The 12864-nt window shown below is 44.5% G+C and overlaps 1 protein-coding gene across 2 annotated transcripts in view; it reads right to left on the bottom strand.

Moving 5' to 3' along the window:
* LOC133151412 (H/ACA ribonucleoprotein complex non-core subunit NAF1-like) overlaps positions 1 to 12610 on the bottom strand; it is a 33834-nt gene extending 21224 nt beyond the window's left edge. The window contains exons 1-5 of one of the 2 annotated variants that reach the window (XM_061274409.1): positions 12436 to 12610; positions 2318 to 2544; positions 2116 to 2221; positions 986 to 1079; positions 704 to 786 (exon numbers count right to left, since the gene is read on the bottom strand). In XM_061274409.1, the coding sequence (XP_061130393.1) occupies positions 704 to 786; positions 986 to 1079; positions 2116 to 2221; positions 2318 to 2544 (510 nt within the window). In that variant the 5' untranslated portion in view covers positions 12436 to 12610. The remainder of the gene's footprint in view (positions 1 to 703; positions 787 to 985; positions 1080 to 2115; positions 2222 to 2317; positions 2545 to 12435) is intronic. The other variant, XM_061274408.1, reaches the window with a different exon arrangement.
* Between the last annotated feature and the right edge of the window lie 254 nt (positions 12611 to 12864).

Below are 12864 nucleotides of genomic sequence, written 5' to 3'. Positions count from 1 at the left end.
TTACAGCGGAAGCAGCAGCAGCAGGGAGACATGGGTTGTTGTTTAAACGGTGAAGATCAGCAACAGTTTAGATGCGTGAGCGAGAAGTTGGTGGAGTAGGAGCCTGGAGTAGCAGAAGTAATGGTCCACGGAAGAGATGAGACGTGACAGCAGCTGAGAATAGTCCAGGTAGTATGCTAGCAGTGGCTAGTAGCTGGTTAGCTAAAAGCTGGTGGGCAGTGAGATGTGTGGAAGCAGCAGTGGACCAGTGGTTTGTGCAGTGAGTGGTGTTGGTCGACCCCGACTGTACTGAACGGCAGGCCCCAGTGTGCCATGGTGGCACACAAATGAGCCACGGCTGGCGAGCTCGCAGGGAGTGGAGGCTCCCCCTGAGGATGCCAGAGAGCTGGGTCAGAGCTGTTGCTATTGGTGTGGGAGGGACGCAGCGGGCCAGTTTGGGCTAGCACAACTACCACCACAAACACATGAGTGCACTCACTCGAGTCCAGAGCAAGTAACCACAGACTCAGGAGGGTCCGGTTGTTTGGCCAGCTGGCTGTTGGCTAGCTGGCTAACGTAGCTAGTAGTCCGAGGGAGAGGAAACAGTTAGGTGCGAGCAGAGCTGCGGAGATACGCGGTGGACGGGAGCAGTAGCAAGAGAACAGTGTACAATTTTCCACCAACAGAATGTAAACACAGGTAATTTGCTCTGGTATTAGCCAACCTTGCCCAAAGCTCTTCGATCAGATTGGAAGATGATGCTGTCGTCATTCAAAGCGGGTGAGTCTTGCAGAGACTGGATTATTACTGCATAGACAGTTCATATTATGATTTAATTGAGAAAGTAAAACAACAATGGAGTGAGTGAGTGAGTGAGTGAGTGAGTGAGTGAGTGAGTGAGTGAGTGAGTGAGTGAGTGAGTGAGTGAGTGAGTGAGTGAGTGAGTGAGTGCGTGAGTGAGTGAGTGAGTGAGTGCGTGAGTGCGCACCCGTGCGTGTTTACTTACCAAGCTGCTGTATGATACTAGATACTGTTCCAACTGGGATTAGTTCTACATCATCTGGTAGTGACACAGTCAGTTCCTCCACTGCTGGCAAATCCTGTACATAAATATATGTTCATGTATGAACACCTTTCATATTTTCAAGGATCAATAACTCTACATATCCTGAGGAACAATACAGTGAATGTATTAAAATTAATTCTTGGCCCAAACCAAAACCTGAAAATGACGAAACCAATGTCGAATACCTAAGATTTTAAACAAATAACATGGGTCACTGCGGCCACCTTCTGGAGGCAGGCTGGCAGAGGCTTGCACCCAAGGAGCCCAGCAGGGACACAGTCCAAAGAGGAAATACGGAAGTTAGAATCTCAATCCCATCGACTCACTACCTTGTGGGAGTGGCCAAGGGAGTTGGGCGGGTGTGAGGAGAGTTGGGTGGCAGCTGAAGTCAGGGACCTCGGTGGTGTAATCCTAGGCTACACACCCTTAAAAATGCTGGTTCAAAAACAACTTGGGTTACAAATTGAACAGACTCAATCTTATAGGTTGTTTTGCACAAAACAACCAATTATTTTCACAAAACAACCCAGTGTTTTTTTTTTTTTTTGCAAAACAAGCCAAAATTGGGTCAAATTGATCAAACGTCTTGGGTCAGTCCCAGCAGTTTTAAATGTGCAGAAGCTGGCTAAAGGGTCTTGGAATGTCACCTCTCTGGAAGAGAAAGCGTCCTTGCTGGTGCGTGAAAAGTTCTGACTTCATATTGGACAGGCGCGTTCAGAGATTTCCGTTATAAATTACGGACAATACAGAACACTTGGTAACTCTGTGAAAAGATGCTACTCTGCTTGCTGGCTACTGTTGAGGTGGCCTGTCCCAACCTCACCTGCTCAGACAGCACTCTTGTGCGTGATCTGTTTAAATATGCACCATGCAATACAAAGTGTACATCGGCGTGAGTACAATTTCCTCTTGAGGAACAACCAATCAGCATAATAATCTCTCCCTCAACTCGACCCATTGCAAAAAAAAGAAAATCAATTAAAATGGGTATTTAGACTCTAAGTGTGTAAAACACTGCCTTTTATCTCATATTGTATATTGTTTTTCAATATAGTACCAAAATGACTGACCTCAAGTAAAATTTCATCTTTTGTTTTAAAGGGAGCTGGTTGGTTTAAATCCTCATCATCAGCAGCATTTTCAAACACAGTGTCAGGTGAAAAAGAGGATGAAGGGCTATAACAAAGAACGGAGAAGAAATGTTATGAGCAATAATTTTATATTCAAACTTTTCCACCCAGCATGTGAAGTTATTTTAAAGTGTTCCCATACCTGTCTGAATCTTCTGACATTTCAGTACCAAAGCCCTCTATGTTATGCTCAGAGACTAAAGATGGTATTGCTGCAACTGAAATTGTATGTGTATTTTCATGTGCCTCTTGATGCTCTTGTGTGTCTAAACTCTGCGATGAAGCTGGAGTTTCCGGTTGAACTGCCATCTCCTTTTCATGAGTGGATTGTTCCATCTGTTCATTCTTTTTCAGAAAATGTTCCCCCATCTGAAAGATTTAATTTAAGCAAAATACATTGTAAGTATCATCACAAGTCAGATGCATAAAAGTCATTTGAAAGCTGAGAAAGGTATGGCTGATTTTAGATGTGGATAGAATGGCTTTGAACAGACATGACTGCCGGCAGAAGACTAGTATTAGCTTTAGCATGTCTTCGTTGCGCTCAGCTTAGCAGTGAAAGCTTCAATGGCTGCAAAAAAAATCAGAATGGGTGGTGGTTTGACCACGGCAGTAATCTCAATACAAAGTATTTATCTATTCACAAAATTATGGCGGAGTCGTTATATGGCAGAGTGCCATGATGACATCGCGTCACATTTATTCAACTTTAAATGTTCAGCGAGAGAAATGACAGTTGAAAACTAAATGAAGCATTCTTATATCCCTTCTACAACTTTTATTATACATATACACACATCTGGGGAGAGGACGTTGGCGCTGATTGTTCGCCGCTTCTCGACCAGAATTACCGTAATTTTCGGACTATAAGTCGCTCTGGAGTACAAGTCGCATCAGCCATAAAATGCCCAAAAAAGTGAAAAAAAAACATAAGTCGCTCCGGAGTATAAATCGGATTTTGGGGGGCAATTTATTTGACAAAATCCAACACCAAGAACAGTCATGAACGAGCAACAACAGGCTAAACGATAGGTATGCTAACGTGACATAAACACAAACGAAGAGCTGAGAACGGCCCTGACGTAACATTCAGAGTTATTTAAAAAAAAACGATTACATAAATAACACGTTTATAAAACCATCTGTGTCACTAATTCATTAAATCCATCGATCGTCCTTTGTCAACAATGTGTGCGCGCCGCTGACGGCCCATATAACGATATATAAATTAGAAATCGAATAACTATTATATAAGCAATAATATTATCAAATCATCTGTGCACTCTAGATCATTAAATCCATCGATCAAATTCCTCGTTCTTTGTCAACAACGCCGCGCGTGAGCCCTGACGTCAGCCTCGTCGTTATTCTAGTATATAACTATATTGTAGCCTTAACAAAGTACAAGGAAAGACGTGGGTTTGGTAAACGGCTCTTTATTTAACAAAACAAACTTCCAGGCGTGTGGCGGCGTGGACTTCCAGCCACGGAAGTGGAAGAGAGATCCATAGAATAGGACCGGGCGTGCGTAAAAGCCATGAATGAGCCCCATCCACCGTCCCCAGACAGCCACCCGGCCGAGCACCGGCCCTCGACTTCCATCCACGGAGGTGAAAGAGAGCTCCTTCGAGTAGGACCGGGCGTGGGTAAAAGCCATAATAGTTTTTCAAACCTTCTGTGTCACTCCAAATCCTTAAATCCTTCAAACTCTTCGTCCGCCGTGTCACTTAGAAACAAAGCCGCTAATGATGCCGGTAGTACGTGGGGCCCTTCATCATCTTCGTCATCCCGTGATCAAGCTTTGTCCTTTATGTAAACAACCGCCGCGCCACGCCGCGTCGCGCTGCTGACGTCACTTGAAATTCAAATTACAGTAATTCCTTGCTACATCGCGGTTTCACTTTTTTTTGGGGGGGGGGGGGACTTTTTGAGAAAAATAACATATACCGTTTTTTTCCGTGTATAATGCGCCCCCATGTATAATACGCACCCTAAAAATGGCATGTTGATGCTGGAAAAAAGCCTGTACCCATGTATAATACGCACCCAATTTAAAACAATATTTTTTTTTTTTTTTTTAAGTCCCAATGATCGTCACACACGCAGGGAGGCAATGGGTCCCATTTTTATAGTCTTTGGTATGGTCTTAACTAGGCTGGATGTATTTTTTTTTATTGGCGTTGATTGCTCCGACTGCCCGTTCAGTGCGGACATGTGAAAAAAGCGTGCGGACGTGAAAAAGGCGCCTCTGTATGGGAGAGACGTTGAAGAGGAATAAAAACACCCTTGGAAACCAAAACTTGCCCCTCGTTGTGACTCGGAGCCGCAACAAATGTTTCGGATTTGTGTAGGGTACATTGTGACAGCAAACGAGCAGGTGATCGAGCAAGCGTCTGATACGAGAGCATTGCGGTCGTATGGAGCGTGTTTGATGTGAACAGCAGAGACGAAAGGAACAAGGCAAAGTGTTGTGAAATAAAATATTACCTGTAATACGCATTTTGTTATTTGCTGATTGAAACTGCTAATTAAACTGTGAATTGAAACTAATAGGAAGAAAACTGAACTCTCGCTCTTTATATAGCTGACGTGTCTTGCGCATGCGTTCTGCGCATCGGATCCATAGTGCGCATGCGCAGTGATACTGCCTCGGTATGACGTCCGGTCCGTGATGGAGATTAAAAAACAAACAATATTTGACAATAACACACCATTAAGGATTGCACCATCGCATCAAACGATGGGTCGTCAATTGTGAATTTTAGTGACTAAGTGTGTTGGGCAGGATGGCTGAATGCGATGCGCGATTGACAACAAACAAGAAGAAAGGTGATTTCAAGTTTTATTTCGAGGGATATTTGTCATGTCTCGTCCCCAGTTTTGCTATGTGTCTAGGTTGCCATAGTTTCTGTTCACGTCGCCCCTCCCTTCCTGTGTCACCTCAATCAATGTAACGTGTTTTGTATTTAAGTCCTGTCTGCCCCTCGATCACCGTCGGATGATGTCATGATGTCTGTTTGGTTTCTGTTCCTGTTTTGGGTAATGTCACCCTGTCTTTTTGTTCCAAGTCTTTGTCGGTCAGTCCTGTTGTTGGTTTTGTTGTACCATGACTTAAAAAAAAAAAAAAAATGAAAAAAATTTTAAATTTAAAAAGAAAAAAATTTGAACTTTTTTGTACCCATGTATAATGCGCACCCCAGATTTTAGGACAATAAATTAGTTAGATTTTGCGCATTACACACGGAAAAAAACGGTAAGTCGCTCCTTATTATAAGTCGCCCCTCACCCAAACTATGAAAAAAACCCTCGACTTATAGTCCGAAAATTACGGTAGTTTAGTTTTAGTGTTTTTTATTTTTTTTAGTCATTATTAAAGTTTAGTTTTTAGCATCTACCGTTTTTTTCCGTGTATAGTGCGCCCCCATGTATAGTACGCACCCTAAAGATGGCATGCTGATGCTGGAAAAAAGCTTGTACCCATGTATAATACGCACCCAATTTTTATGAATTTTTTTTTAAATTTTTTTAAATTTTTTTTAAGTCCCAAAGATCGTCACACACGCAGGGAGGCAATGGGTCCCATTTTTATAGTCTTTGGTATGGTCTTAACTAGGCCGGATGTCATTTTTTTTGTTGGCGGTGATTTGTCCGACTGCCCCTAAACGCACCACCGCGCTCCGTCCGCGCACGGGAAAGAGGCGGCTCTGTATGGGAGAGACGTTGAAGAGGAATAAAAACACCCTTGGAAACCAAAACTTGCCCCTCGTTGTGACTCGGAGCCGCAACAAATGTTTCGGATTTGTGTAGGGTACATCGTGACAGACAGCAAACTAGCAGGCGATCGAGCGAGCGTCTGATACAAGAGCATTGCGGTCGTATGGAGGGTGTTTGAAGTGAACAGCAGAGACGAAAGGAACAAGGCAAAGTGTTGTGAAATAAAATATTACCTGTAATACGCATTTTGTTATTTGCTGATTGAAACTGCTAATTAAACTGTGAATTGAAACTAATAGGTGGAGAACTCAACTCTCGCTCTTTATAGAGCTGACGTGTCTTGCGCATCCGTTCTGCGCATCTGTAATGGCGGCCTCCGTATGATACCCGGTGTGCGTGTGTGCGCGTGTGTGCAAGAGCGAGAGAGAGCGAGAGCGCGAGAGAGAACGCTCAACCGTAGCGCACCGCCGACCGCGCATTATTGTGACAGAGCCGTCGCTGAAATTTAGAAGATATTTTTAAAGTCCTGATGTACTTTCTAAAATTTAAGTGGACCTCAGTGCGCACTGCGCAGGGAGCTTAATTTGGTGCGGTCGCGCAACCGCAGCGCGCCGGGCGCTCACTGTCGCATTGCTTAAAGAGCGCCTTTGTGTTTTAGGATGAACAGCAGAGACCAAAGGAACAAGGCAAAGTGTTGTGAAATAAAATATTACCTGTAATACGCATTTTGTTATTTGCTGATTGAAACTGCTAATTAAACTGTGAATTGAAACTAATAGGTGGAGAACTGAACTCTCGCTCTTTATATAGCTGACGTGTCTTGCGCAACCGTTCTGCGCATCTGTAATGGCGGCCTCCGTATGACGTCCGGTCCGCGATGGAGATTAAAAAACAAACAATATTTGACAATAACACACCATCGAGGATTGCACCATCGCATCAAACGATGTGTCGTCAATTATGAATTTTACTAAGTGTGTTGGGCAGGATGGCAGAATGCGATGCGCGATTGACAACAAACAAGAAGAAAGGTGAGTTTTATTTCGGGGGAGATTTGTCATGTCTCGTCCCCAGTTTTGCTATGTCTAGGTTGCCATAGTTTCTGTTCGCGTCGCCCCTCTCTTCCTGTGTCACCTCAATCGATGTAACGTGTTTTGTATTTAAGTCCTGTCTGCCCCTCGCTCACCGTTGGATCATTGCATGTGTTACTGTCATTCTGTTCCTGTCTTTGGTAATGTCACCCTGTCTTTTTGTTCCACGACTTTGTCGGTCAGTCCTGTTGTTGGTTTTGTTGTACCATGACTTTCTTTAAAAAAAAAAATTAAAAAAAAAATTTTATTAAAAATTTAAAAAAAAAATTTTGTACCCATGTATAATACGCACCCCAGATTTTAGGACAATAAATTAGTTAAATATTGCGCACTATACACGGAAAAAAACGGTAGTTTTAGTGTGCAGGCTAAAGCGGTCAGGCCGCAGTTATCAGGACCACAACGGGCCGTAAGTTGAGCGGAGAGGCCCTGTCGGGCGGAACTGGCGAGGACAGGATGGCGTTGGCTCTGGTTATAAATACATAACTAAACCTCGCAGCACTGGGCGTGGCGGTGGCCTGGCTGTACTCCACCGTCTTGATCTACAGCTGTCCCCCCCTCCCTCTACCTGACCACTCCAATCGAATCGCATTCAAATGTAAACCTCCATATCCTATGACAGTTTTACTCATTTACCGCCCTCCTAAACCAAACTCCGCTTTCATTTCAGAACTACACGATCTACTGACTACCCTCTGTACCTCCACTTCCTCTAATCTAACCATACTAGGTGAGGTTAACATCCATGTCGGCACCCCCTCCCGCCCCCCTGCCTCTGACCTGCTGCAACTATTGGACTGCTTACACCTCACTCGACATGTAAATGTCCCCACTCATGACAAAGGGCATACACTTGACCTTGTCATCTCCTCATCGGCCATAAGCAACCTACAAGTTCATGAAGTCGGTGTGTCTGACCACAAACTTATTCAAATGGAACTACCTATCCCACGCCCCCACTACAAACCTAAGCGGCAATTTCATTCAGAAATTTCAAAAACATCAACCAAGACACTATAGCACAGGACCTCCAGCTTCTCTCCTCCTCCTCTGCAACCTTTCCATCAGTCAGCAAGACAGTGACTATTGTAATAACTCTTTGGCCAAAGTTCTAGGTATCCACGCCCCCATAAGAAACAAAACATTCACTTCTTCACGCTCAGCCCCCTGGTACACTCATGAGCTGCGTCTGATGAAGTCAACTGGACGCATCCTGGAGCGTCGTCTCAAAGCCTCAGGACTGACCGTGCACAAACAGGCCTACAAAGAACATCAGAAGGCCTACTCAAAAGCCCTTGGGACTGCATGTGCCCAGTTCTACTCCAATATCATAAACAATACCCCTGGAAATTCAAAACAGCTTTTTTCAACCATCAACCACTTTCTCAAACCCCAACCCACCACTCTAACAGAATCCTCAGAGGTAGTGTGCAATAACTTTATGACCTTCTTAACCACTTAGGTTGACAACATCCGCTCCCAGCTCCTCTTCTGGCCCCTCCACTTCACCTTCACCCCCCTTCCTTCCACCCGGGACAGTCCAGCCTCTCCGCTGCTTCTCCCCCATCTTGCAGTCGGAGGTAGAGGACATCATCAAAAAGATGAAACCCTCCACACGTGCCCTGGACCCTTTCCCCACAGCCCTCATTAAACAAGAAACCTCAGCCATTAGTCCCCTAAAAACCAATGTCATCAACCTCTCACTCCAGTCTGGCTCTGTACCCCCTGCATTGAAGACAGCCATCATTACCCCCTGCTCATAAAACGCTCACTTGACCCAGACAACCTTACCAACTACAGACCGATATCAAACCTCCCGTTCCTCTCCAAGGTTCTGGAAAAAGTGGTAGCTGCCCAACTTCACACTTATCTCCCTTGTAATAGCATCGCTGAGAAATTTCAATCCGGTTTTTACTCTGGTTACAGCACTGAAACAGGGTCACCAACGACCTTCTCATGGCTGCCGATGCAGGCTCCCCGTCACTCTTCATTCTGTTCGATCTGTCCGCTGCATTGGACACTGTCCATCACAATATCCTCCTTAAGCAAATTCACTCCACTGCATTCTCTGGCACTGCTCTAACCTGGCTTCAGTCCTATCTCTTGAACCGAACCGAGTACGTTTCCCTGGGCGGGGAAAAATCCCACATACACACTGTCACTTTCGGTGTCCCCAGGGATCTGTACTCAGTCCTACCCTCTTCACTATCTACATGCTACCCACTTACCCTGACGGATGCTGAGAAACTTGTCCACGCCTTTGTCTACTCCAGGCTAGACTATTCTAACGCACTCCTCATCGGGATCCCTAGCAAGAGCCTCCAGAGGCTACAGTACATCCAAAACAGCGCTGCTAGGATCCTGATGAGGGTGCGGAAAAGCGACCACATCACACCCATCCTCTGTTCTCTGCACTGGCTCCCCATCAAATTCCGAACCGATTATAAGATTGCCCTCCTCACTCACCAGTGTATCCTCAGACATGCTACCCCATACCTCAAAGAACTCCTTGGCCCAAAACCTGCCACCCGAAGCCTACGCTCATCCAACTCGCACCTTCTCCACGTCCCGAAAGGTGACCAGGCCTTCTGCCATGCAGCCCCCGCACTGTGGAACTCCCTCCCCGACCAACTAAGAGCACCCCAATCCACTGACTCTTTCAAAACCGGACTTAAAACTCACCTCTTTACTCTAGCATTTCCGTAATCCTGTTCTCACATCCTGGTTGTCGTCCAGTTGTTTTATACTTGTCTTTGCTTTGTTTTCTTATTTTTACTTGCCATGTAGCACTTTGAGATTCCTCTGAATGTAAAGTGCGTTATAAATATAATTTCTTATTATTATTATATACTGACTTAAATTAGCAATTATTCATTTAATTCTTATACTCCAGTAGGATTGCCAACAGAAATATGCCACCCCTTTGAACCCAAATGAAATCCCATTCTGATTTGCCCTGTTACGAGTATTTTCATTCCATCTGATAATTTGGTCTCATTCTAATTGGAATAAAGTGGATCCATGTGAATCATGGTAATGATACATATTCGCTTTTCAACACAAAATTTCAGGAAATCTTTGCCTCGGTTCTCGGACAAATATTTGGAAACCAACAGTAGCTTTGCAGGTTTTAACCATTGTGACGCATGACTGCAGTCATACGCGGCGAGCTTCCGGAAAGCCGGAAAACAACTGTGTAAAACAAACGTGTAAACAGAGAGCTCCTATATGTTGTAAGAAATGACATGGGTCACCGAGGCCACGTTCTGGAGGCAGGCTGGCAGAGTTTTGCACCCAAGGAGCCCAGTCAGTGCACAGTCCAAAAACGAAATATGGAAGTTGAAATCCCAATCCCATAGACCAGTGCTTCTCAAATAGTGGGGCGCGCCCCCCTTGGGGGGCGCCGTGCTATACCTGGGGGGGGGCGCGTGTGACCCTGGGGAACAGGCTTTTTTTTTTGCAGTACTAAAATAAAGTGTAATTGTGCATCTTCCCAGCAGGGGGCAGTGGCGCTCTCTTTGTTACTTCTGTGACGTTTGCGACAGTGCAACATTTTAGGACTTACAAGACAAGTAAGGATAGTCACGGTGGGGAGGGGGGGGGGGGGGCGCGAATAGTTTTCTTCTTGCTAAGGGGGGGCGTAACAGAAAATAATTGAGAAGCACTGCCATAGACCAAGGGTGGGCAAACTACGGCCCGCGGGCCACATCCGGCCCACGGGACCGTTTAATCCGGCCCACCAACCCTGAATAAATTGTATTATTAAACATTTTTTGGGGTCATTTTGCCTGCAAATGGGAACCGCTCGCCAGCGCATTTACTACCGGAAGCCGTGTCAGAAAGCTCGGTGCACACCCACAAGTGCGTGTACGTACTCAGTAGTATGGACATGGCGCACTCGCGCTCTATTTGTATCAGTCCCGAATTTAGAGCGTGGGCTGTGACGACAGCATTCTTGTAATTCGCGCGCTGAGCTTTCAGATAGTTTTACGCTAAAGCCACCCACAAACCTTCCCCTGGAATCCTTCTATTAAAATGAGTCGCCCAAGGAAAAGCAAGGTGGACACAGTGCCAAGTGTTTAAAAAAGAGTGGCCAATTTGGCTCGACGTACGCGACGTGACGTTCAGCCACATCAACATCAACCCGTCACAGATCGAGGTAAACGGACCAACACCTCGGATCTCTCCTAAGAATTGCCACAACAACCTTTACTCCAGACTATGACGCACTAGCAAAAAAGGGAGACCAACAACACTGTTCCCACTGAAAATGAAGGGGAGGCTCTCAAGTTTGTTGTAAAAAAATGCATTTTGAATATGATTTGTACACATAGCAGGGATTGAAACTAGCGACCATTCTCATTTTCAAACAATGCAGGATGCTCAAGGACATTGATGCACCACTTGTTTGCGACTAATCTTAACCTGTAAAGTTCTTAAGGCTTACTTTAAGGAAGTGTTTCCCGTTTCCTCACCTCTGTTACCAGGTGTTTGTGAGTTAAAACTCTGCTCTGATTTTCAGATACCCCTCACCGTGTTGCCGTTTTGATTACTTTATTTGGATGTACGTATGCTTTCACCGATTCTTCAAGATGATATATTTGGTCAGAATGTTTGCCGTTTGATGTGATCTCATAAGCTAAACATCTTTCATTAATCTGACCTGCAGTGATGGAGACTGTTATTCATAATAACAGTGTCGTATTTTATGAGAATCACTGATTCACTGCATTTGTTTTCAAAAAACCTGTTTGGAATATCCATGCTTTACTACCTACTAAAAGCCTAAATCTTTTATGCAATGACCTTTACAGGTCGCTTATATTACTTCACACAAACACTACGTCCATCTGCTCCTGGTTCGGCCCTCCGGTCCAAATTTAGAACCCAGTTCAGCCCGCGAGTCAAAAGGTTTGCCCACCCCTGGCATAGACCTTAGTACCCTATCGTTACAGGGATACCTGGCATGAATATACAGAAACAAAAGTTTTGTACACAGCCACAAGAATCCGTGTCATTGAATAAACGACAAGCTTATGTCATTCACAAATCCTATCAGTATAAAAATGCAGGTAAGGTCAGCCATATTTTTTGTTTGTATCATTGTTAACAAATAGTCGGATAAAAACGTTCGTGAAGCTTTGGGAACACTTTTTTTTTTTTTTTTAAGAACTTTCAAGTCAAACGCTACTATTATGCGACTTGCAACGTGATTGTTTTTTCTCACAAAGACCACTGTGTAGTTACAAGAGGGAAACTATTCAGTCTTCAATGATGTTATCTCAATTGGTAAAAGAATAATCGAGAGTAAAATGTGGGCACCTCTCAGTCTGTACGCTATACCTTTTCTTTTTAACTTTTACACGAGTGCAGGTACTTTTGTTTTTCTATAGGCCTTTACGAATTGTATACATTTTTCTAAAACAATAACAACAACGACAATGAAATGCTTTACCTGTTATTCTATATGCTGCAGCAGAGCTGTACATTAGGTCCTCGCTTGAAAAATATTTTCATGTCTTCTTCTACTACGACGTCTTCTTCGACGTTTATTGACATAGGTATCTAATGAGACACTAGATAGCTCGAGGCTGGGTCTGCAGCGTCGTCACGAGTCGGCCATTTTACAACAGCTCAGTGCGCTGTGCCGTCGTTAGAGCTAATGTGAATGATTTACTCTTTTGAAAACTCATAGCCCGCTCAATTTTGGACACATTTTCGAACGGAGTAGTTTATCACAAACCTTATTAACGTGGCTATAATTCAGGCGCAATACTGAAAAAGTGGCATAGTTGTTTGTGTCATTTTTGCTAACAGTTGTTGTGCTCGATTTGGTTCCCCCGTGAGATTTTGTACCCCCTGCCGCGGGAGCACGCCTTGTTTG

The sequence above is a fragment of the Syngnathus typhle genome, linkage group LG3 (genome assembly GCF_033458585.1).
Source record: "Syngnathus typhle isolate RoL2023-S1 ecotype Sweden linkage group LG3, RoL_Styp_1.0, whole genome shotgun sequence".
NCBI lineage: Eukaryota > Metazoa > Chordata > Actinopteri > Syngnathiformes > Syngnathidae > Syngnathus > Syngnathus typhle.
The sequence above is the reverse complement of the archived record's forward strand: the minus strand, read 5'-3'. Positions and strand labels throughout refer to the sequence as shown.